Genomic DNA, 26,030 nt, shown 5'->3' with positions numbered 1-26,030 from the left:
TCTCTTCTAGACTGGTGCTGGCAGTTTGCTGTTCCTCTGTGCACACTTCTTGGTACCATTTGTTTCTGGAACATTTTGGAAATTGTCTATGTAGTTTAAAAAAAAAATCAGAAGGCTTTCCCTGTTTTATGCCAGTTTCCTGAACGCCCTGCCTTTTCAGGAGTTTATTTCACTGCACTTGAGATCTGCTCACTGAAATGAGCTGTTGAGAAGAGCTGGAAGGAACCTCTACTGAGGCTCTCCCACCAAACAGCTCTGTATGTGAACTCCCTCTCACTTCACTTGAGAGAAGCTTTAAAGTTCAGACTCTCATAATTCAAGATGACTTTGCTACAGATGTAAACAGTACTTACCCAAGGCTATTGAAAGAATAAACCAACTCATTTCTGAAAGGGGCTTGGATGGGATATTGATTAAATGCCATCTTCATTTTTTTTAATTAAACATCTGTTATATTAAGCAGTTTACTGATTCTGCCTATTGAGCCTTGCTTCACTAAGTAGAGAGAATTTGTATTTTGAACGTTGAATATGTGAAGTCTGCTTCATGCCTTTGAACTTCATCAGTCTCAGATGCAGTTGGCAATCCGTCCTGTAACAATGTCTCAAAAGGAATATATTTTTTTCTGATTAGCTGTTCAGTATCTAAATAATTAACTTCTGTCTTCAGTTAGCCAAATTGTAGTTGTCTTGTAGGTGATTTCTTTATGAGCAACTGGCTTCCTATCTTAGCCCCTTTTCTGTTCAGCTGCCTTCATTTGTGTTTAGCAGAAACACACAGCTTCACCTTATCTTTAGGGGTGGAAAACAGACACATTCTAAGCAATACAGTTCAGATTTTGCTCTTGGTCCTACATAATTTTTATAGTCAACAAAAACACATAGCACAGAAGCGGATTTGCCCCATTTAGGTTTCATTCTTTCCCACATTTTGACTGCAATTCAGTGAGTCTAAATCTCACTGAGGGAGCCCTTTCTTTTAGGAGACAATATCTGATTGCCTGAAAAAGAAACGAGAGTGTTGATGCTAGTTAAGAAATTGGACTTTCCACATCAGCAGTTCAGCCATATCAGCATGTGACTGGCATTTGCTATTTGGAAAGGAGGAGAGTGGTTAGGAATTCTTCCTTCCATAAGGTTAGAGAACCACCTCATTTGATATCCCAATACTACTCCCTTTTTGACAAGGTCTCTTTGGATTCTGCTACAGCTGGATCTCAATTTACTTTAGCCATAAAGATCTACAATTTTGTGTCTTATTGCTGCTGATGTTCTGTTGCATGGAAGACCACACACATTGATCTGAAACCTACTTTGTTTGGAGGTTTCATTTACAGCCTTTGAACTTCAGAGGGGAAGAATCTCTTCTCTAACTGAAAAGACAGGAATCTAAAACATATCTGGATATAAAACTGTTGGTTGAGACTAAACATGAAGGGAAACATACACATCCCACACCCCCATTCTCTCCTCCTGTCAAGAGTCCCTGGGGTTAGAAAGACCTAAACAAGGAGGATGCTTCTGTGGATATCTGGTAAAGCAAAAGAAACAATGTGGGAAGGCATAAGAATATTTGGTTTTCATGTGGTGCTTATATAATTTTTTGTTAAAATGTGCATTTTAAATATGCTTTTCTGTCAAAATGTTTTTCTAAGCTGGGAAAGTGTATACTGAATGCTACCCATGCTTTTTCAGCAGATGAAATATCCAAAACGTGGGAATGAAAGCTGTGAAGGTTACCTAGAGCAGATAGCTGGGAAAGGCCCAGCACCAGGCAGAACTGGTGAAAGAGATGAGGAGGGAGAGGAATAGAGGAAAAGCACATCACCACCCAGCTTAGCTTTGCTGGTCCACAACAAGACTAGTTACTAGTTTAGAAATGTAAGTGAGAATTACTGTAAGAAGAGAAAAATAACCAGCAGACCTAAAGGTTACCTCCTCAGAGGAGAAAATGAAGTGTTATATTTAAAATTTTTAATTTTTTAATCTACCTTATTAATAATTTTTGCAGTCTTTCACAAAATATATTGTTTACTTAGTCACTTGATTCATATTTGTTAATTAGATTTGAACATGAGCAAATTTCATATATTTTTACTGTTCAATTAATGTGAAAAATAATCTCAAATTCCCAGGAAGAGGAGGCTGAATGCAGTTGTTCCCTTTGCATAGATGCTATTGAAATGCCCACAATTCTTGGTGCCTTGCACTGATGTTACTGATCATAAAATAATAGAATGTATGTTTCCAAAGGGACCTTAAAGATCAGCTGTTTCCAAACTTCCACTAGACAAAGTTACTCTTGGCAGTGTCCAGCCTGGCCTTGAACATCTCTAGGGATGGTGCATTCACAACTTCTCTGGGCAACTTTTTCCAGTGTCTGATACTGCGTGGAGTATCTAGGTGGCTTTTAGTTTTTAGTAGTGCTTTATTCTTGTAGTTTTCAGCATGTGAAATACATGGTTTTGTTGGACGCAGAGGCCATCTTGTGGCAGAATGTTGGTAGTTGAGTCAAAATACTTTTAGATGGAAGAATGAAATCCAATTTTTTGTAATATTTCTGGTGTTGTTTGCCATACCATCATACATAGAATCATGATCATGATATACATACTCACTGACAATATCTGCTGAACCTGCAAGTGAATATTAATTCCTAAAGAGAAGGCACTGACGACAAAAGATCTGATGCCAAAAGTGTTGGGCATTGAGAAAAGTTTGATAATACTTTCCTCTAATAAGAAGTTAGTTTACACTTTAAAAAAAACCCTTTATTAAAAAAAAAAAAGAAAAGGAAAGGATTGTTAGTATGGTTAGTTCACAGTGAAGGGGTTAAATTGTTCATATATTTGTCTTACGTCTAAAAACTGATAATCGCACAGGAGGAAACATTATTGACTAGATGAATCAAACTAATTAATACTATTTGTATTTATCTTTTCTTTTGCCATGCAATTTTCTCATCTATAGTAGTGATTTGGAAATGTTGCAAATATATGACCTCTAAAAATAAAATAGCCAGACTAACTATGTATCACAAGTAAGATTTGTCAGCAAGACTTACAGGGATTCTAAATAGTCTAAACACTAATAAAGTTTGGATTATAAACTTTTTGATTTAGATTAATATTTAAAGTTTATATTATTTTATTAAAGGAGAGGTGAAAGCAGAAAAGTGATGCATTGAATCAAGAAGAATAACAGTTACTAAAAAACATGCACAAGTGGATTTGAAGAAAGAGCTGCATCTGTTGCACACTGCTGAAGCAGTAGGGAAATCACACAAATGTGACAGCCTGTGTAATCACAAATTGATATTTTTATGTGTAATTTCTTAGCAGTCAGCTTGCTCTCAGAATTGTGTGATTCAGTGACTCTTGCCACGTACTTTGAGCCTTTAACAGAAGCCAAAGTTTCGTGTTTAGAGAAATTCTGTGTGTGTTACATGGTAGAAGCAATGACAGAAGACCGTAAATTAGAATATTATCTCAGCAGAAACACAGTACTAAAAGCCCAAACTTGCTCTTGCTCTGACTTAAAAATTAGGTCATTCCTACTTAGCATTTTGGAAAGAAATGAGTTTTTAGAGATTGAAATATATGACTGAGGAATGGCACAAACATACCTGCTTTACATCTGTATCTTCAATACAAGAACTTAGTATGATGAACAAAACATCAAAGCAAAGCATTTTAAAATTTATATGAAGAAATACTCCTTTTTCCAAATTTGATGATAACCTAAAACACCCCATTACAATGACAGTTAAAAGTGAGGCAAGAAATCTCATAAATTTTGGAAACAGATTACATATTCACATGTGTCTGCTATGACATTCACAAGGATACAGAACATTATTGGAGAATATAAATGCAGAATGAATTACTAACAATCTGAAAGTAAGAAGTTACCTCTGTGCAGTATAATGATAGCTATTAATACTGGATATAAAGTAATCCACATTTCATAGAATGATCCATATGATTTTGGTGTAATGAATAATTCCAAATGTTTAAAGTACATAGAAATATGATTCTGTGTTGACTGTTGCATGTGCAAAAAATTAAAGTCCTTAGAATCCTATGCAGACCAGTCTACAATTCTTTGTACCCATATTTTCAATATCTTACTTTTCCACAGAAGAAATTTTCACTTTTAGCAAGCATTATTATACTTGTTATTATACTTTGCTTTAGTAAAGAGATTGCAAAGTAACAAATAAATAGTCTTATCCCTGACTTATATGCCTGTCATTTTTTCATCCAGAGGTATCATGGAAATATTCACACCTTTTGACAAAAAACAAGAGAAATTGGACTGTTATTCCGTCAAGTGAACACATTATTTTGCCACTTTAAACGAAGTTCTTCTGAAAGATCACTTCTGCCACTCTTCCGCAAACAGCGAGACAGGAGCTTCTGTTTATTAGCTGACCTTGGAAGGGTCTTTTTCCAGCAGCAAAGCAGCTCATAGATCTGGTGTGTTAAATTATCAGGACACTTCAGCCTAACAAGCTGAAGTGTGCTCCGTCGAACAGGTAAACATAAAGCAAACAAGGATGTATTATCTTCTGCAAGCTCTTCTGCAAGCCAAAACAGCAAGTTGTCCCACAGGTCCTCTAAAGAGCAAAAATTAGTTAAGCGAGAGCATTATTCTTCTGCTATGTATATTTTCCTTTCTTTCAAAAAGCTTTCTAAAGCTGGAGGCTCAGAGGATAAACTCCCTAAATAAATATGGTTTGATTTTTACTTTAATAAAAACAGCTTCTTATTTCCAATGTAATTTTTGGTAACTGCACTACGACATGAAGTGAATTTAGTCAAGAGCAGATTCAGCAATGATCTACAAGTTTTGGAACTGCATGGGAAAAGTTAGCAATAAAATATAAGGTTTTTGATATTTCCTGTAACTGATACATCAGTCATACTGGAGCTTTCTAATATAATCTGAATCTCCTTATACAGAAAATTGTATGCTGTTCAAGCGTCCCACCACAACATTATCTTACAAGACCTTTTGTATTTCAAGATAAACAGATTTTTTTTCCTTTCACTATCTTTTAACACATTAAATATTCCTGAATACGGCATTTTTAAATGTCAGTTACAGCCAAAACAAATTTTTGCATTTTAAAAAAATAAATATCAAGTATAATTATTATTTATATTTATATAAATATAAATATATTATGGATGCTTTCTTACCTGATGAATCAGAAGAAATTGTTTTTGTGCTTCGGGGATGGTTTATCAATTTTTCATGCTATTAAAGAAAATGTGTCAAGGAAAGAGAAACGACTAAATGAGTAAGGAATGAGGCATAGGGTATAGGAGGAGATTGCAGTAAATCAACATTTAAGATTGGTTGTTAATAGAAGATTTTTGTCACTATTGAAAACCAGTTAACACTGTCAGCAGGTATGAATCAATATACAGCTATTTAAAATAATGAAACTAATAAAGTTTCCATCCAACAAATGGGAGCTTATTATCTCTTATTAAAAAGTTCATAATTTATACAATTTTCCAAATGTTTGATCAATAGCATTATGCCATCACTGGTGTGTAGAAACTAGAAAGTCTGTATGGCACCTTCATACATGCAAGAGATTCTAATTTTGAATACTGCATTAACTTTGCCTACCTTTCAAGGAGAATAACCATTTTTAGGTATGCAATAGCTGTTGTTAGGTCTAATAATTATGCTGTGTTTGCAGGTATAGTTATTCATCTTACATAGTTCATCTTACTAGTTCAATGCATCACAAAAAAATCATCAAAATTCAAAAGACAAGTTTCATTAGAAAGTACAAAGTTCTTCTTCTTTCTTCCTCTAATCAGTGGAGAGAAAAAAAAATACTTTGTCCTTTTTTTCCTGTGACTGAGAAAGAGGAAAGTCTTTTGGGCTTTAGTGTTTCCCACTACATATAGAACAAGAAATTACTTATATAAGCAATTAGCACAAAAAGAGATTAGTTTGTATAAAGTGAAATTCAGATTTTTTTTTTTTGTTTAAAGCTGTAATGATCCTCTTTTAGTGCCCATGTTACTTTTGTCACACATATTCAGTTGTATTATGCAGCTGGTCATGCACAGCTTTCCCTTTGAGACTTGCCCAAGGTTTATTTGCTGATCCTCTGGTTTTCATTTGTGAATGAAGAGCATGAAACTCTGACTGGAAAAATTATTCTCCTTTTCCTTCTGGGCATACTAAGCCAGAGTCTTATGGAGCTTGTCTTAATCACTTTTATAATACAGACTTTTATATTGTTCAATATTTGGAGTGTCTCATATATACTGAGCTGCACATCCAAAAGGTCAATATAATCACAAGTGTTACCTATTCACCTCTGAATTAATCAACTTTTCATCAGGCGTGTACTCAGCCATCTTGGGAAGCGATTTCAGTGTGCACAGGATGCCCACATTATGTACTGCATGGCAGTGCAAAACCATCCTGTGCTGTACCACTCTTGAGATCTTGGGGGTAGGACTAGATGACCTTTAAATGTCCCTTCCAACCCAAACTATTCTATGTTTCTAAGTTCTGAATCTGCCTTTTCTTACATTCTTCTACAGAAATTCTGTCATTGGTCGTGCCTTTGTGTGAAGATAGAATAACATGGCTAAAACCCCCTCAGAATAAAGAGAATATAAAGCTCTTCCAGAAGGGGGCATTGTTTTTCTTTCAAGACTCAGCTTTCTCTGGCTTTGTTTAATTATGCTTTTATATTTAAACTTATTTTCATTCATTAATGAGAATTTAGCATCTCAAAGATCTGTGAGATTTTCAAGTTATTGTAGATGAACTCAATTACCCATGCATTAACTTTAATCTGAACCACTTTATGCTACTTAATGTTAAAATAGGAGTAAAAAGTATAAGAATTGAAAATTAGTATTGTCTAGAAATAGTATAATAATATGCAGTGCACTAGATCTAAAACATTAAACTGCCTTTAAAGATTAAGTATCTGTGGTGAAGCGCTAAATTCGCTCATGGTTCAGCTGCACCAGCATGTGGTCCCGCTGTTCTGGTCAACAGCTTAAGTAAACTACTCCTAGCAGTCAAAGCAATTTTCTAGTCTGGAAGGCCCTTCAATTAGCTAAGAAACTGCCTTTCTGAGGCAGAGGAGCACATGCTATTCTGCTGTTAGACAGTCATTAGACATAAAACTCCAGCAGAATAGTAATTTCATAATGCCTGTATGTATTACAGCAATCTACTTTTGCAAAGCATTTTGATTTCAGCCAGTAACATAGACGTGTTCTGTCAAATGGACCTCTCAGACATGACCAGACTCCTGTAGCATATCAAACAGGACAGACAGAAAAGGAGAAATTAATATTTTAAACTCTTCAGCTCCATTTCACAGAAATACAAAATTTTGAAATAAATAGATAAGCACACACATACTTGATATCAGAACCTAGTACATATATTTGACTTGTGTTGAAAATAACTGGTTAGATCAACAAGTGTTTCTGTTGCTAAGGAAATGAAAGAACTATAAATAGGAATCATTAGTGAAGACCAGATTACTTCTGTACAAATGTAGCGTGTTGAAACTAAAAACTGATGTGAATGGTTACATAAAGTAAAAAAAGACACTGCTTTGATCACTGCCAGAAATATATTTGTAAGTGTACAATATCGGCACAAACATATAAAAAGCGGCTTATGATCTATATAGTTACTACCTTCTCTCCACAATTCAAGAGAAATTTAGGTGGGAATTTTACAGAAATGAGTGAAAATGTAGTAGTCAGAATGGCTGCCTTAAAAAGATTCCAATCTGTCTTTGTCAAAACCAAAATCAGGCATTCTTGATGGTTCTAACTTTATCATCTGGAAAAAAATTAATTTTGTTGAGAAAATTTGCATTGTTGCAGGTAACACTGAGTATTTGTGAACTCACATATATTGAAGCAAATCTGTTAACATGGTTAAAATAAACAACTCAACAAAGTAGTAGAAACATAAATAGTCTTTGCTCTTTCTGCCCTGCATTTACTACTATTGCGGGGATTTTATTCCCAAACCATGAAAAGCTCTCCCAGGATACTGGCAGAAAGTGAAAAAAACCACCAATAATCCTACAATTTAGAGTAAACTGGTTCACAGTTAAGACACAAGAGCCTTACTGTGTAAACTGGAATTCTGTAAGCAGCTGTGTATGAGAAATACTGTAAAATACAGATATGAACACTGACTGTTATGCTTTCATATGCTTGCAAGATTTGTGGCAGCTTAATTGCTACTGCTACTGTAGTAATACACATGTGATAGAAACTAGAAACTAGTAAAACTGAAGGACAGTTGCTTTAGTCTAGGTCTACACACACAAATGTGGTGAGGTAGTCTAGATGTTTTGGCAGCATATATTAATAGCATCGGCATGTGTCTAACTATGGGCAGTGCCAGCTTTGGTTCCTGTTGTACGAACATTAATACATGAGCTGTACTTTAATAAAATGGTAAATAGCAGCTGCATTTGAGAGATGGCTAGGGTAGTTTGTATATTTAGTGCATTAAATTTCTTCCTAACTTTTTTCACGTACAGTTTTTACCATTTCCTTTTATTTATTTTATTCATTAGAAAGCCTACCTAAATGTGAAGAAATATCTGATTCAAATATGCTGATTGGATAACATGTAGTAAAAACAGAATCAAAGTCCTTATGTTAATATTTACAGTCAGTGTTTTTATCACTGTTAATAATTTTAAAGCACATCATAAGATATGGTAAGTAATTAGTATTTCATTTTCATGGTTCTGGCATTTAATTGGACTGTTATGTTTAATATATGATTCTGTCTCTCTTCCAGTCATTTCCTTTTCTGGCTGAAAAATGTATTTAACTGCTGCAAGTATCCTGTGAAAATGAGTTCACCATTTGATTATTTCTGAGTCTAAAAAGTATGTTCTTTCCTATTGCTGGTTACACCTGTGTCTTACAATATAATTGTTCTTATCTCCTGTGAAAAAGTATATATTTGTCCTTTTTCAGTTGCTCCATAATATTCATATTCATATTTCAACTTTTATTGAAGCTTCCTGAAGTGTTGTGATCAATATATTGTCTGTCTACCTAGAACCAGTCCATGTTTCTGATCACCTACTTTCTTTCCTCTTGTTCCAAATCTTCTTTCTGTGTTCTATGACCAGAATTGCACAGGGCAGTCACGATGTGAATGCCTCATGATGCCACACAGATATATGGCAAAATCTTGTTTTCAGTTTTGTTGTCTAATAATTCAGAACATTCTACTTGCTTTTTTATTTGCTACTGAATGCTCTGGAAATTCTAAGAAATTTTCAGAAAAAAAATTAGGAGATTTTTTTTGAGTGCTAATAGGTAATTTAGAATCTCTGTATAAAATTAGATATGTACTTCTACTGCAACAAAACAATTATTGACATCTAATTATCTAGTTTATTTTCAAGTGGCTCAGTATCACTTTATTGTGTGACTTTTCACAGACAATTATTCAAAAGTTTCTGATGAATATCTTAGTATTGATCTGTATGGGACTTTACTAGTAATCATCTTTCCTTGAAAAAACCAACGACTTTTTCGAGTCTTTTTTTTTTTTCTATCTTTTGGCTGGGAAATATTTTTTGTCCTTAAAATTTATGTGAGTTTGGTCAGTATGGAATTCAAGATTTACTTGGCTGGAAGAACGTATGAGGAGCAAAAGAGTGAACAACATTGTAACTTTGCTAGTGAATGTTGTAGGCCGCTAGGTACTGGTGGGGAGGGAGTTCCCATTTGCCTTGTATGTTAATATACTAATAGTAAGGTATGTTGTATTTAATGTACTAATTATTCACTAAAGTCAAATAATCAGCTTCACTGAGGTTGTTTAATTCTTAAAGAAAGATATAACTGAAGTAGCTAATTTATTAAAGAATATTTCTTTACTATTAAAAAACCCCTGACTTTAGGCATTACCAGTTTTAAATTACTGCACTGGATGGATGGAAAATAGAATAAAAAGTAGGAAGGTTCACCAACTATAACAAAATATAATATTTTGTGTACAAAGGCGACTTGCAACATAAGGGAAGATGTTTTTGATGCTGTTTTCTTTATTCTACATATGAGTATTTCATTCTGTGTAAGACAGAAAATAACAAAAAAGTTATCAGTGTGCAAACACTCTCAAGCATTTTGATTACATTCTGGATATAATATTTGCACTTAGTGAAGATTCTTGAGTCTGAAATGTGCTTCATAAAATATATTTACAAGAAGAAAAAGAAAAATTATTTGCAAGATGCTTTAGCACTGATTTTCTGAAGTAATATAATAACTCTGACCCTCTAAGCAGACTTTCTGGCATCAAACTTATGTCCTCTGTGCTTGAAGTGATTCAGATGAAAGTAGAGACACTTCTCAAGATACAAAAATAATATTGCCAAAGGCTATCACCATTCCTGAGGTTTTTCTTTATTTCTAATTTTCCAGCAATGATTATTTTATACAGCTCCTCCCTTTATTTCCACTTAAATGAGTAGGTTGCCTGGGTGCTACGGTGTACCCACATATTTAAATATTCTCACACACTTATAGGCTGACCAGACTCCAAGATCTCAACCACACTGGGAAAGAGGAAGCACAGCCTTAAATTTAGTAGGGAAAAGGTCTAGTCAGAAATATTTGTTTTGAAAAGTCCAAATACAAGAATAGTCCAAATACAAACACTAATATGTGTTACAGTAGACTGTATATGCCAACTCAAATCTAAGAAACTTGATATTTATCTTTGTGGTTTAATACAAATGCAATTCAATCCTTAAATCTTGTTATGAATAAGATTAAATAAAGTGGAACAACAAGATGGAGGCTAGCCAGGCAGATGGAAGACATAACTAATGCCTAGGGTATGCTACAATTATTTTTTTTAATAATGATTTTTTTAATCATCCCACTAGACTTCAAGAGTTTGTATTTCCCTCTCTGTAAACACTGCTAGCCCTGCAGAAAAACAAAGTGCTTGAAAGGAAAACATACATTTTATGTGGAGTTTGTCACTAAAAGAGATTTTCTCTTATAATCTTCTGCAGTTAACTCTTTAAATTTTACTTGGAAGAATGATGATGAGAGAGAAAAGAGGTATGCTCATGAAATAGAAGATGTATTTATAGGTGATAGCTTAAGGAAGAGTGAAGTCAATGAGATTGAAAAAGAGAGAGAATGCTACTCCTTGTCACCAGAGATTCAGACCAAGTGTTATTGTACATATTTTGATATTAAAATGTATGCAAATTTTATAGCAGTCTGGTGGCATCATTTTGTACAATATAGGGTGCTGATGCCTAGGCTCTTTGAAAGGATTACAATGAGATTTCATTGCAGGAATATTAAAGATTAATTTATGTAGCAATAGCGTTCACCAGAGATGAAGATAATTGCCTGCATGGCTGTATTGCCAAGGCTAATCAGGCATAATAGGATAATCAGGTGATAGGTGGGAGATAGGTTACATGAACCATTTAATGATCTTACAATTTGCAAGTCTGTGCTCCCAAGATGGTGAAACAAAAATTATGTAACTGAAACTTAAGTAATAATTTCTGAGTGCCATACTAACTGGGGAGAGAGTAGATGGGTGAAAAAATTCTGCTAAATATTTTTCCATGCTTATACCTGGATAAGGCTCCCTCCCTAGTGCTAAGAGAAATTCTGAGAATGCTTGTACGTTGAAGATGGATCAGAACGGCTCCCTCAGTGACTCCTGTGTGTATCTGTAAATCAAAAATCATACCAAGATCCTTTTGCCTAATAAATATATGATAAGAGAAAAAGGGAAAGATCTCTAATATTATCAAGTGAGAAACCCACCTTTGGTAATGTTAGTGGTAATTTACACAGTGGAGACTGGTGTTGATATTCACAAAATGGTAAGGATTGTTCCCATTTCTTGGTTATCATCTCTCTGGTAATTTTATAAAACACTGCAGTTCCTTTGTAATGAGGTGAACTGTGGTTACCAAATTCATCCACTTCTTTAATTTGGAGCTCCAGCCTGGCTTTTCTTTGTGAATGAAAAATCAGTCTGTAGACTTTTCCAAAATCTTTTCCATTCTCTGCAGTACATATCAAAAAAAAAATTTAAATATTTTTGCACTGTATTCAGATGTGTGGCATCTAAAATAATTCATTAGGGTGAGTCAAATAAAGGTAATCACATTCTTTGGTTGTTCTTTATCATTATTATTACTTTATTGAACATCTGAGGTTCAAAATTCCTGCCAGCCTGTTTCAGTAGTAGAAATATCTTCATAGTTACTTCTCTTAGCCCCTGAATAAGGAAGGGGCATTAGAAATAAGTGGTGAAGTCTGTGCTACAAGTTGATAAGCAAAAGAAGATAAGTACATAATACAGAGAAGAATGAAATGAATGGTGCCAGAGATTTAGGTGCATTTTTAGGATTTGTAATTCCATTTTAATTGATACACTTATATACACTATCCTTTGCATATATGACCAGGCATCCCTTGGGGGCTGGAGACTTCTCTTTTTGAAGAATAGTCCTTTCTTTAGGGTAAATGGAGTTTTCAATGGGAGAGTTCATGGAGAAAATGTCCATAGGGCCAAATACATATGTTCATTCTAAAACTGACAGAGGCGTATACATGCAATTTTGGGTGAAAACTTTTCTGAGGCTTCTTTTCTCTTTTTCCTCTCAGCAAATCCCTGAATGGTAGCAGCCACTGCATGGAATTTTCTAGGCTGTTAATGGAAACGACAGAACTCTCTCATCACCTCAATTCATAGTGCAACTCAAAACAGGCAACATTTTTGCCCTGGATTTCTTGCTCCCTTTAAGTGAATGTTACATAGATAAATTAGCAGACTTTTCCTTTTGTTTGGAATCTGTTTAATTCCCATGCTCTTTATATTAAAAAGCTATTGACAGAAAGCTGCCCTTTTGAAATAAAACATAAAATGACATCTCTTTCTGAGGGGCCAGTTTTCACAGAATGGCAGATGTTTGCGAGATCTCTAAAGATCATCTTGTCCAACTCTTCTGCTCAAAGCAGGGTCACCTAGAGCACATTGTTCAGGATCTTTTTCAGCTAGCACATTTTTTTTTCAGTTGGAGCAGTTTTCCATTAAGTTCCATGTTCCTATCATTGACGAGAAATAAAACAGCAAAATAACTAAATGTGCTGTGACTAATCACAGTCTATCAGTGTTCCCATATAGCCCTTTTTAACAGCTGAGGTAACTGGTAATGTTCATCCAGATGCATGAATTGATTATCTTACCTGAAGCAAAAATATTTCCTGTAAATCTAAAATGAATCTGCTCTCCCTCTCTTAATGGGAACTGTTGTGTAGGTTCTGGGGGACCAAAATAGCCCTCCTCATGGAGATTTTGAAGTTCATAGGTCAATTCCTTGGATGCAGACAGCAAAACTACTATTTTATATGGGTTTTCTCTTTTCCTATACAATATCACATTAGCCATCGTGCTACAAAGAGCTTCTTCCAGAGCCTGAGCAAAGAGGAGTAGATACAGGTTTTCCAAAATGAATGAAAGGCGGATGACCACAAAGCTGTATTAAGAAAAAATAAATAAACAAAAGGAAGAAAATTAAATTAAATAGCTCTAACTTAAATCATTTTATCAACTGCTAATCATTTATTTTGCAAAATAATTTGGGGCAGTCTCCAATGGGCCTTTTTTCCCTCATTTTCATCCTTGTTTCCAACGCATGAGAAGGTGGAAATTTGCCTGCTTCTGTGGAGTATGTTGACTATGTATCTTACGATTTCAAACATATATGAATTTTAGATGAAAGTGAGTATTTCCTAACAAGAATTCAAAAAAAATTACGATTTTGTAGTTGGAGGGCTAAATCACATTTTCCAATTAAGACTGATACCTTCACTTCCTGTTTCAGGTTTTGTATGTACTACACTGTGTACATTTTATAAATGAAAAAGTGTTTAAATTTATATTTTTTTAAGAATGAGTAACAAATCTAAATTATCTTATGCTTTCAAGTGGGAAAAAGAGATACTGACAAGTTAATAGTTAATAGTGGATGATTTCTTGGCTCTAATAATTTCCATTGATTTGTATACATGGAAGTGAATATTTCAGTAAATAAAATTTTATTAAATTATTCATACATTACCTTTCTAAATGTTCATTTAGTTCAAATGATACAAGTCCATTCCGTACATTCTGGATAACGACATCATCAAACACCTTCCACCCCTCTTCTTTGTTTCTGTGACCTAATAATTTCAAAGTATCACTGAAATTCTCCCCATCTTTTCTCACAAAAGTGCTCAAAGCCCTGGAAAGCCAAGGAATTATAGGAAAAAACAAAATGAAAAATAGATCCTGTAGAAAGAGTAAGATTGTGGTTTTTAGCTGTTCTCCCTTCTGCTTTCCTTGATGACTATGTCTGGTTTATCCACCTTGCTTAAAATCTGTATCTGGAACTATACTGCAGAGTATGTAAGTAATATAATTATTAAGAGATTTTTTTTTTCAATTCTGAAGAAATAAGGAAAAAAAAAGGAAAAATAAAGCTTTTTGTCTAAACCAGTCGAGTTTAATCTATCATTTAATATAATGCACAATACTTATTATGGATTGGTTTTGAGTCATTCATTGAGATCTAGATTCTGTAGATACACATATCTGAAAAAAACCCCAACCAAAATCTCACCTTTTCTTCCAGAGGCCAATATTACTCAACCACAAAGGAATTTAGAAAACAAGTCATGGGTGCTATCCATTATTGCTCTCAACAGAGAAAATAAAAGTAGGTTCTCTTCAAATCAGCTGATTACTTTGATATCACACTCAGAACCAAGACAGTATGACATGACATGTTCTGGCTAATTTATTTCAATGAATGAAATGAGGGTGTTTGGTGGGGATTTTTTTGCTTGTTTTTTTTTTTTTTTTACAGAAACCCATACCTCTCCTTTCCTACAAACCTCTCCTCATGAGTTTTTTAACACCGTATGTGAAGAACCCATTCACATCAAATACATGCCCTATGTACAATCTAAAAAAGAAAATTCTCCAAACAGGAGAGCCTAAGCGTATCTCAGGTGTTCGGCCTCAGCCAATGTGTAAATGTAGGAAAGCGTTGGCAAAATTTTCTATGGAAATTCATGCAGAAATAAGCATTCAAGCCACCATCTTTTCACACATGTGCTTTGAGAATCTAAAGGGCCATTTAGACTGGTATTAAGAAGAGACAGATGCCATGAGGGTACTGTCACACAATGAAATACTTCTGGTTCAGGAAATGGAATTTGAATCCCCTATAAATTGACATGGTCACCCTTCTCACATCTGAAGTTTGTGATAAAAATGGATGTCTACTCTAAGAGACCAGTGTGAATGCAGAGCTTTTTAAAACATAATCTGAGGAGTTTTTCTGAAATGGAAAGCTAGAACATTGTCAGCCTTCTCCATTTGTACCTCGCTTACTTTCAAGACTATCGTAATCTTGGAATATAGGTGGATTTTTAAAAAGAAATGTTTAGCCCAGTAGGAATAAGCTAACTCTTTAATGACATAAGGCAAAAGTAGTTCAAAGCTGACTGTTGTTCCAAGATAGCCCCTACCAAGACAGTAAGGCTTTCTGAACCTGGAGTTGCCTATGGCAGCACAACTGGAAGGACAATGATCAAATGGTAAATTCGGATTAATTTTTTCCCTGCATGAGATGGTAAAAACACCATTGATTTACAGATTGACAAAATAGATGAGGTCAGCTTTTGCCTTTTTTTCCACGAAAAAATTTTTGTCTGTATCCTTGTGTGCATGATGAATAGATTTTATTGAACTGCCAATAAAGAACTGAGATTCAGAGATTACCTTTTTTTTTAGGAGTCTTCTCTTCATGTTTTAATCCATTTTTAAGACATGCCAAAAGCTCTAAGTTTTAGAAATGTTGTAGTGAGTGTTTTGAAAAAATCTAGATCTTTATCCAGTGCAGTAGTTACCATGAAGTTGACCTACTACAAACCACTGTGCCATACATTTTGATTCAGGTAACCATTGGAACGTTGTGGTGGTTTGGGCTAGGCCTTCCTTGGTGACCAGTTTGTAACCAAGGAGGGGTCCAGATTTACCCAGTATTCCCTACGATTTTTACGTAAGCCAGATTATAAGAAGAGAGGAGGAGAGGCCTTCGCTCTCTCTCTTTCCTTCCGGTGGCTTGGAGGTGCAGGTTCCCTGCTGTTGAGTCTGCCGTGTTGGGGAGTGAGGCCTGGTAGGGCCTTGTCGACCTTGGGAGGCGGAGGTTGCCGGCGATCGTACCGGAGCGACTCTCGGTTGTCCCAAGGAGAGTGGTGGGATATTTTCTTTGCTAACTCTTAGTTACTAGATCTCGGGCTACTGATTGGGATATATATATATATATATATATATATATATATATATATTTTATTTTGGTTTTGTTCCCTTTCCCTTCCCCCTTCCCCTTCCCTTGTGAAATTCTATATATTTTTAAATTGTATATATATTTCAATTGTAACATAAGTGTAAATATATTTATATATATCACTTTAGCTGTCTCTCTTGTTTCGGGTTTTCTTAGTTGGTTGGTTTTTCTCCCTCTTCTCCCTGAGGTTTGGGGGGGGGGGGACTTCTGGTGGTAAGGTTTGGAGACTTGGTAGGGAGCCAGCTTCAAACCATATCAAACGTGAAGAAGTAGAGATCAGAAAATTCAAAGGTCAGGTTCAAATGACCAACTGGTAAAGTAATGACCACAGTAGCTTTAAGATATCTCTATTCTCCATGTTCAGCATTTGATTTTGTTGAAAATGCTTGAATATTTCTTACTGAAAAACCCCACACATTTTTAATTCTGACTCCTGCTAGAAACGCAGTGGTCAGAATGTTTAAAGAATATACATCAAACCCTATATGAATTTCTATGGTGAAACTATAGCATGAGAATTGTGATAATTTGCTCTAGTGTTACTCACAATGTTTCTAAGTATAGCAATCTGTATTAAGGAACAAACACATTTTTAATACAAGAAATTATTAATCAGCAACTGCTAAAATTAATTAATTTTGATGTTTTAAAAATGCTGAATTTGTAGTGAGGTTGTTCTTACCAAGGATGGTATGCTGCAGCAACCCTCTTTACTGTAGCACTAACAGCTCTTTCATGTTCTGTCTCACATCCTTGCCTTTTTTTTTCTGGGTTTGGAGGACAGGGTAAAGTAATAGTGACTGAACTGTTAAAAGGTTGGGCTGAAGGATGCTGGACACGAACCAGTGCACTAGTAGATATCACAGAGTGGTACATATCATGTCTTGCTTTCAATGTTGAAACCAATGATGGTTCAATTGGCTGAATCTAAATAGAGAAAGCAATTATATAATTAATTTGTAAATAAAAGTCTCTTCTCTTACATGCCTGGCTTTTTTACAAATTAGTTTGTCTTTTGAAATTGGAACAGACTATCACAGAACCTTCAGACTCCTTTCTATGACCCAGCAACAACCTTACCAAAGTATCAGCACTTTATACGATGCATATCAAAATGCTTGAAAGTCATCAAAACCTGGAACCTTTACTGACTCAAATATTTTGATTGTTTTGTTCCTGCTTTGGTTCAATATTTGAAACTCATTAGCTTCCTCAGATTTTGGAAATTTTCTGAGATTTTTCTAATCTCTATTTTTTTTCAATTTTAGTTTCTCTCTACCTCCATATTAATGTTTTAATGTGGGAAGGGAAAAACATGTTATAACTGATGCAAAATTTGAGATTATTCTCATCCTAAGAGTAAAACATAGTAAAACCTTCTGTTGCACTTCCTGGCACAAAGGAGGGAGGTTGGGTGAGAAAACTTGTTCAATTAGCTTGAACAATGGGATAAACAGTTGAAGTTTTGAGTTGCTACTTACATATTTATTTAAAACTACTGTATTTTCTGAATTACATGAAAAAAGGTAGATAGATATTTTTAGCTAGAGATATCCTTGACTACTGATGTTATTATGTGGTTTTTACAAAACTGACAGGAAATCTGCTTATACAGGATGTAGAGTTGTAAACACTTTGTGTAGACTTCTGATATTGGAACAGACTGCACTTTAACATTGGCAGACTTGCTACAGAACTGATCAGATAACACACTGATGGAACAAGTATTGCATATTTCAAGCTTACCTTTAACTCTATGGGTGCTGGAGAACTGAATGCTTCTGGATTGTAACAGAAAGAGATTCTAGAATCCATGCTCAGCTTTTGTGAGAGTCCTACCTTTGGAACAGTAAATGTTTCTTTCTTTAAGCATGACAATACAGATAAAACACCCAGATGATAAATTTTCACTTCTGCAAAGCTTTCCTGAATAAAGAGAATGGGGGGTTAGATCACACTGGAGAGAAATGAAGCTGTGTTCCATAGTGGAAAAGAATATTGAGAAGGCAACATTCTTTCCAGAGCAATGTCTGAAATGAAAATAAATTGCATATTATTGCCACCTCCATGCCCAGTTTTGTGGTGATCTCTAGTCATCATGTGATGTCATTAATACTCCAGTGAAATAAAATAAGCTTCTAAGCTGGGTGATGACTCTGGTCCAATGCAATACTTCTGCATTTTAAAAAAAGAAAGAACCATCCTGTGTTTTTATAATATGGAGTTTGAACTTATACACATGGAACTGTGTTAGTTTACTGTGGTCAAAATTCATAATAATTCCCTTTAAGTTTTACTTTTATCAAATAATGCAACTCATTACACTTATTTACAACATCATGAACCATTACTCAATCATTAATATTGTGGGATCAAGCACTTGCCTCAACATTACAATTGAAGAAAAGGACCTTGTTAAATACTAGGTTTAAATTACAGAATAGTTCATGAGAAAGTGGGAAGAAAAGTTCTATTTTACCCTGAGTAGTAGACAATATGATTTAATAATGACAACTTTACTTATATAACTCCAGAGAGACTTGACTGAGAACCTCAAATGATGTCTTTATGGTGCTTTGATGAGAGGTTACCAACCTCATGGTTTCCTCGGTATCCTTCCAAAGAAATAGGAGTTAAGTAGGTAGATTGAAAGTTCACATCAGTCACCTTCACCATAATCTCCCGATAATTTCCTCTGAAGCGTGAAGTGAAGGGGATTGCAATGTTGATGGGGAAAAGAATTTTTTCATAATCATAACATTCGATGCTTATGATGTTGCTGACCAGCTCCTCAGAATCATCCACCACCAACGAACTAGTGTCATTCAGTACCTTACACTTCAGATTCTCCAGAACAGATGCAGGAGCTTTAACAAAACAAGCTACTTCATGTATATTCTTACTACTCTCCTCGACTAGAAATCTGGCGAAAAAAGATATAAAATATTATTCTTTGTATTTTGGGTGGGGTAGTGTCTTGCATTTTTAATTAAATATTTCAGTGTAATGATGTGCTACATTGAAGCAAAGTAGATCGTTCAGAAAAATATGTTTATGAATAGATAGGAAAATCATGAAAATTTTCATCTTTTGCCTGTTTCAGAACAGCTTATAAATTACCATGAAATTGACAAATTGGGGTAATTTTCTACTGATTTCCAATAATTTGGGAGTTATTGACTTTATTGGCTGTGACTCAGTCCCTCTCTGGTATAAAAATAATTATACAAATGCAAACCATACTTTAGACCAAAGGGAAAGATCTTCATTATGCACACTTAAATTGTAAACTGCATGACCAGCAGCTGTTCAGTACATGTATATTGAGCTTCTGCACCCACGTATGTTTATATGTTAATAAGCAATAATTATGTATGTCTTTTCCTAAAAAAAGAAGAACATATGCTTACTCTTTCTTCATCCATTGCCTAGATTTTTGTACTTCTGAATCACTCACAGAAAGATTCCCAGCAGTAAGATCATATATTTGTGCTGAAGATGTGAAGGTACTTAGGTAATTTCTACAAATCTCCTTATTTGTTTTCATTTTACTGTCTTCCATTTTCTCTGTCAGTCTGTGCTCTTCCCTTTCTAGCCCTTTCGAAGATTCTCCAGCTACTTCCTTTTTTTCCTGTTCAAAAAGACTTGTGATGGTTCTGTCATAAATGTCTTTCAATGTTCCAGACAAAATCCCTTCCCCACTGTTCATAAGAGCATCTTGAAAAGCCGGTTCTGGAGGCTTTTCAGTAACAGAACTACCTCTGTGAAATTTATCCTTTCCATTGCACTCTTTTTTCTCTGTAACAGAGTTCATCAGTAGTCTGTGTTCACCATCTTCCTTTTTCATTGGAGGTTCTCTGCTAGCATCCTCCTCTTGGTCAGACGTGTTTTCAGTTAACGATGCAGCATCTTTTTCAACAGTTTTAGTTTCACTTATCTGAGTTTGATTAACATTTTGACTTTCTGTGTTGTTCAGGGAAGGAGCTTTTTGGAATTGCTGACTTGGACTGGAAGATGCTTGTACAGAGTCTGCTGCTTCTCCTTCCAAACAACGCATATCTGTTTCTCTAGAAGCATTTTGGCCAGTTTGGTTCTGAGAATCATCATCTTGTCTACAGCTAGCAGCATAAAGTTTATTTTCTGCCTCTTGAAGGTGTGAGACTGTATTTATCAAATAATCCTTCACTTTCTGCAGACAATCTATAATTCCATTGTGCTCTGAGGAAAAAATAAGTAACCAATTAAATTATGCTATGAAAGCTAGAAAGAATGTGAAAACTCATATACATACCTAATGAATTTTGCATAATTCCATAGTGCCAGTCAATACATGAAGAACACTGTATTTCCTGGCATCCACTTAATGTTTTTAATTAATTTCTGAAGAACTGAATACACACAAATACATTTTTGTTCTTTTCCAAGAACAACTGTGTATTTGTCAAAGTGTTACTGTGGCAACTCTAATGAACACCTTTCTAATGGTCAGACATTAGCTAAATTCTTAATGACAATCAATCAATCCAAAGCATGGAATTGGTAAATAATATTCAAATCAATTTGGGAAGAGCTTTAAAATTAAATCTTAATTATATATATTTCCAGAATTGGAATCCTGCAAGGTTCCAATGCACGAGTCTCTAACAAAGCTGTAATACACGAGCCTAATTTTAAACATGCTTAGCAGCTTCGAATTTTTGCTATGAAGAATAGATAACACAAAGCCACCAGCCCCTACATAATACTGGAGTTCAGCAGTATTCAGGAATGGTAGAGGTTGCCCTTGCATGTAACTAAGACCACTTGGTGAGGAAGAATGCACAAAAAACGCACAATCATTATGTGCCACTCGTGTAAGATTTTATCTTATTTATTTTATGAACCCTCATTTTTCTTATCTTATACCTTTTCTTAGAAATCACTCCAGATATTCTCTCCAAGGATTTCATATGTATTACTTAGAGCTCTTCCCTCACCTTATGCTGTCAACCTCTATAGCTGGAACTAGGCATACTTCAAACCCCTTGGAAAATTTCTTGCTTATTTCTGTTTGCTGCATGAGATTCTGGAAAACCCTGTTTTGCAGGTTAAATGCAGTGAAAGTCAATACAAATAAGAAAATAGTACAAAATGAAACACAGTGTAGCGTGCTCTCCACTTACAATGGACAGAGACACACAAAAGAAGGAAAACAGAAAGGGTTGATACGAGTCTTACAGGAAGTCATCAACTTACATTCACTTTTTTCAACGACATCATATGAGGTAAATCAATACCTCAAGGTTTTTAACTTGGAAAATAATTTTAGAACAAATGTCGTCATACATCAACGAGTGAAGTTATGTGATCTAGACAGGCCTCTCACTTTCATCTCTGTTTGCATTTGATTAGTTTAAACCTACGAAGAGTACAGTTCAGAATAGGTTTTTTCTCATTTAACTCAGTTTAAAAATTATTCCTTTCCAATACTTCCTCAGTTCTCAAAGGACTTGTTATTGGACTTTTACTATATTGAGGAAAAAAAAAAAAAAAGAAAAAAAGGAAGAAAGTATACTTTTTAAAAATATTTTTTCCACTGGTAACTTAAAGAAAACTATTATTCTAATGTTTTTCCAGAGGCACTTTTACAATAATGAAGAAATTCTAAATAGTTTAACAGGGCTGAGAAATAAAACAAAAGGATTGGAAATAACACAGCTTTGTTTGCAGAAGAGGTTGTAAAAGACCCTTCCCAGTTTCACTATAAGGCAAAGTTCAAGCTTAGGCAAAACTGCCAAAACTGACATTTCTTCCCCAAATTTTGCGTTCCCTAAACCAAGCAAACAAACAAAAAAGCCCACCATGAAACAAATTATATAGCTCTTTAAACTTCCCTAAAATCAAATTTGAAGATAACAGGGTAATTCAAAACAATGGCACTTTCCTGTGCTGTGAATGTGACTTTTCTAATACTGCCAAGCAAAGATATGGCCTTGTAACTGTACACTATCCTGTGTCACACGGAAAGACACTTTTTGCATTCTGTTACAAGGCTAACCTCGAAATAAGTCTTCTTTTGTGTTATCCCCCTCCCCCATCACTTTTCTAACACTTTGCTTTCTGTGCTTTTTCTGATGTTTGATAACACAGCTTTAGAACACAGATGCAGTTTATAGGCAACTGTATCCAGACCTTTTTGCTGACTGTTTTAAAGGGTATTTGTCAGATGAGGAGTAGTAGCTCTTTGGAAGGAGAATGATTCTTGGAAACCTGACAAAAAAAATTTAAAAAATCACATAAACCATGAGGTCAACAGGACAAAGTTTGCTTGCCTGGAGCCTAGAAGGAGAGTTTTTAAACACAAATGTTTTAATTTATAAACCTATAGATCAAGGACTCATAAACACAAGCATAGGTAAAGATTTCTGTCTAGAATCTCTTTCTTTCTCTGTCTTTGCATCATAAAATCATCATAGAATCACAGAATGGTTTGAGTTGGAACAAGATGATCTTTAATGTTCTTTCCAACCAGGTTTCTCAAAGCCTCACCCAGCCTGGCCTTTACCATCTTCAGGAATGAGGCATCCACAGCTTCTCTGAGCAACCTCTTCCTGTGTCTCACTACCCTCTGAGTAAAGAATTTTTTCCTAACATCTAATCTAAATCTCTCCTCTTTTAGTTTAAAACCATTCCCTCTTGCCTTATCACTATCTGCCCACTTAAAAAAAATCAGTCTCCCTCTTTTTTATAAACCCCTTTTAAGAACTGGAAGGCTGCAACACGGTCTCCTCCGAGCCTTCCCTTCTCCATCCAGAACAACCCCAACTCTTTCAGCCAGTCTTCATAGGAGAGGTGCTCCATCCATCTGATCATCTTCATGGCCCTCCTCTGGACCTGCTCCAGCAGGTCTATGTTATTCTTGTGTTGAGTATTCCAGACCTTTACTCAGTACCCCAGGTAAGGTCTCACAAGGGTGGAGTAGGGGGGCAAATCACCTCCTTTGACCTGGTGGACACTCCTCTTTTGAGGTTTAATGCTGTTAGACCATTATTAAAAGTTTTCACTTCAGCTTTGATAAATGTTTGCTAATATGTTGATGTTCACCTATTGCACAACTGAACTGAGCCTTGCAGCAAAGCCCCTGTGAAAAGATATTCAAGAAAGGGCAAGAACACCAGAGAAAACTGAGGAGTGAGGAAAAAGTGTGAGAACTAGCCCTGCAAACAACAAGGTCAGAGGAGAAGGAACAGGAGGTGCTGCAGGCACGGCACAGAGATTCCCTTGCAGCCCGTGGGAGACCAGACTGGAGCGGGTTTACAAAATCACAGAATATTCTGAGTTAGAAGGGACCCACAGGAATCATTGAGTCCATCTCTTAAGTGAATGGTCCATACAGGAGATTGAACCCATGACCTTGGTATTATTAGCACCAAGTTTTTACCAACTATCCACTCTGCAGTCTGGGGAGGACTCTCTGTCAGGGCAAGTAGATATTCCCTGAAGGAACTGCAGCCTCTGTTAGAGCCCAGCTTTTCCTGACAGAAACTGCAGACCATGGGAAGGACTCATAGTGGAACATGAAAAAGAGTCAGAAAGAAGGAATGGCAGGGGGGAACTGCTATAGACTGACTTTTGCCCCCTGCACTCCTCAGGAAGGGGAGGAGGTAAAGGAGTTGGAAATAAAGGAGTGAAGGTGAACCTGGAAAAAAGAAGGGATGGGGGAAAGGTGGTGTTCAGATTTTTTTGCCTTTGCTTCTCACTATCCAATTCAATTGACAGTACAATAAATTGATTTTTTCCCAAAGTTGAGTCCCTTTTGCCCACAATGATAAGTTTTAAGTGATTTCCCTGCCTTTATATCAACCCAGGAGTTTTTCCATCTTATTTTCTTCCCTTTTCTTGTTGAGCAGGGGGTAGTAAGTTGCTGGCTGGGCATCTGGTGTCTGGGCAAGATAAACCCACCAAAGAATAGTGTACATAAAACTTTGAACAATTCTGTTTAGTTTATTTTATTTTTATACGGTTTTGGTCACATAATGAGAATTATGAATCTCATATTGAATCTCATGTAATAGACTCAAAAAAAGTGTGGTACAATTGTGGAAATATGAATTAATTTGGTGTCATGAGTGACCAAGTACTGAAATACTGAAAAATGTCCCCTGGCACCATCACACAGCAGAACTTAGCACCCAACATGCCCACTCCCTACTGTTTACAGCTAAGTCCTTCCATACTTGCCTGGACTTCCAGTCAATTCCTTGTGTTTATTGTGGAGAGCGCTCAGCAAGTGACAGGTGTCTTGAATACTTTCCATAATGTTCTCCAGCTGCTGCCTGAGAGATCCGCTCAGCTCTTCTGTTAAAGAAATCAATCTAAGCACATACTCCTCTATACCTTCATTATCCAGATCACTTTTCAGAAGCATATCTCTTGCCAGCAAGTTCAGGTGCCAGATTTTTTCCAGGACTTGGCCTGATTTGCCTTCAGGTATAATCTTACTTTCGGCCAAATCCATTTTATGCTCAGAATATACTACTACAATTTTTTTCTCCTCTCATAGGTTGTTGTGCTTGGTTCAGGCTACTACACTGTTTAGAGTTTCTAGCCTAAAGAGAATTTCTAAAAGTACTAGCTCAGAAACTCTGAGTTGATGTTGACTACTAAAAAGTTACTAGGTGACAGAAAGGAGTGGCTGCCCTGTAACTATGGGCAAAGTTTGCCAGGAGACATCAATTTACACCATGCACCTTTAAGAGAAGTTATGCAACTCAGTTATGTAGCAGTGACTTAAAATTTCAGGATATCTGAGCAATTTCTTACTTCAGTAGCTACAAATATTCAGTACCTACGAAATCAAGGCTAATTGTGATTTCATTATTACACAGTCATCAACAATGAGGAAGTGTTTTTACTGCAATCTGACACTAAATGCCATAGATCATTTGACATAATTTTCTGACAACTGTGTCTTATTAGTTGTTTACAGACAACAAATAGGTGGGGCAGGCCCAAGGTGCCATGAGGGTTATGTATTTGAATTATATGTAGCTTTCAGCAATACAAAAATCTACAAAACTTATTTTGTGATTAGCGAATATATTTATTAGCCGTAGATGCTTAAAGAAACTTCCAGTGAGTTCTGGGGTGTGCTTATGTAACAGGGAAGAAACATAAAAAGAAAAGGAGTATCAGCTAGAAGTTCAAATAACTATTGACTGACCTTTTTTTTGACACTTAAGAAGTTGAAAAGCAAGGTTAGGAGAAAAACTTGAGCTTACTAAGCTGCAGTATCAAGAACTTACTATATGGAGATCATGAAGAAAAAGCAATAAACTATGAGTAAGAGTACGTCAAATATCCCACTCCCATGAATACCCCCATGAAAGCAGGTAGTATTGCTTTTGGAGAGGTTCACAACCATGTGCTCCTGGAGGCAACCTGGGAAGCAGCAGGGCCAGTACCTGACAGGGCTCCCATGCTGGTCACTGTCTTGAGTAAGTAAAACTGGAGCACTGGTACCTCAAGGACAACATTTGCAATGATTTCCATTTCACACAGCAAATTTGGGAGAAGATGTCTCACTGGGACAGCAATGAAAGCAAGAGGAGGAACAGCAC

The 26,030-nt window shown here is 35.6% G+C and overlaps 1 protein-coding gene across 1 annotated transcript; it reads right to left on the bottom strand.

The window, feature by feature from the left end:
- Nucleotides 1-4,327: 4,327 nt before the first annotated feature.
- DTHD1 (death domain containing 1) lies at nt 4,328-24,928 on the bottom strand. Its single transcript, XM_032685708.1, has 10 exons — nt 24,652-24,928; nt 19,842-20,649; nt 19,027-19,354; nt 18,178-18,357; nt 17,114-17,358; nt 14,155-14,319; nt 13,280-13,569; nt 11,849-12,093; nt 5,204-5,261; nt 4,328-4,617 (listed from the first exon to the last, which is right to left on the bottom strand). The coding sequence occupies exons 1-10, from the start codon at nt 24,926-24,928 to the stop codon at nt 4,328-4,330; spliced, it is 2,886 nt and encodes a 961-aa protein (XP_032541599.1).
- Between the last annotated feature and the right edge of the window lie 1,102 nt (nt 24,929-26,030).

The sequence above is a fragment of the Chiroxiphia lanceolata genome, chromosome 4, assembly GCF_009829145.1.
Source record: "Chiroxiphia lanceolata isolate bChiLan1 chromosome 4, bChiLan1.pri, whole genome shotgun sequence".
Lineage (NCBI taxonomy): Eukaryota > Metazoa > Chordata > Aves > Passeriformes > Pipridae > Chiroxiphia > Chiroxiphia lanceolata.
This window is presented reverse-complemented; position numbering and strand designations above follow the sequence as displayed.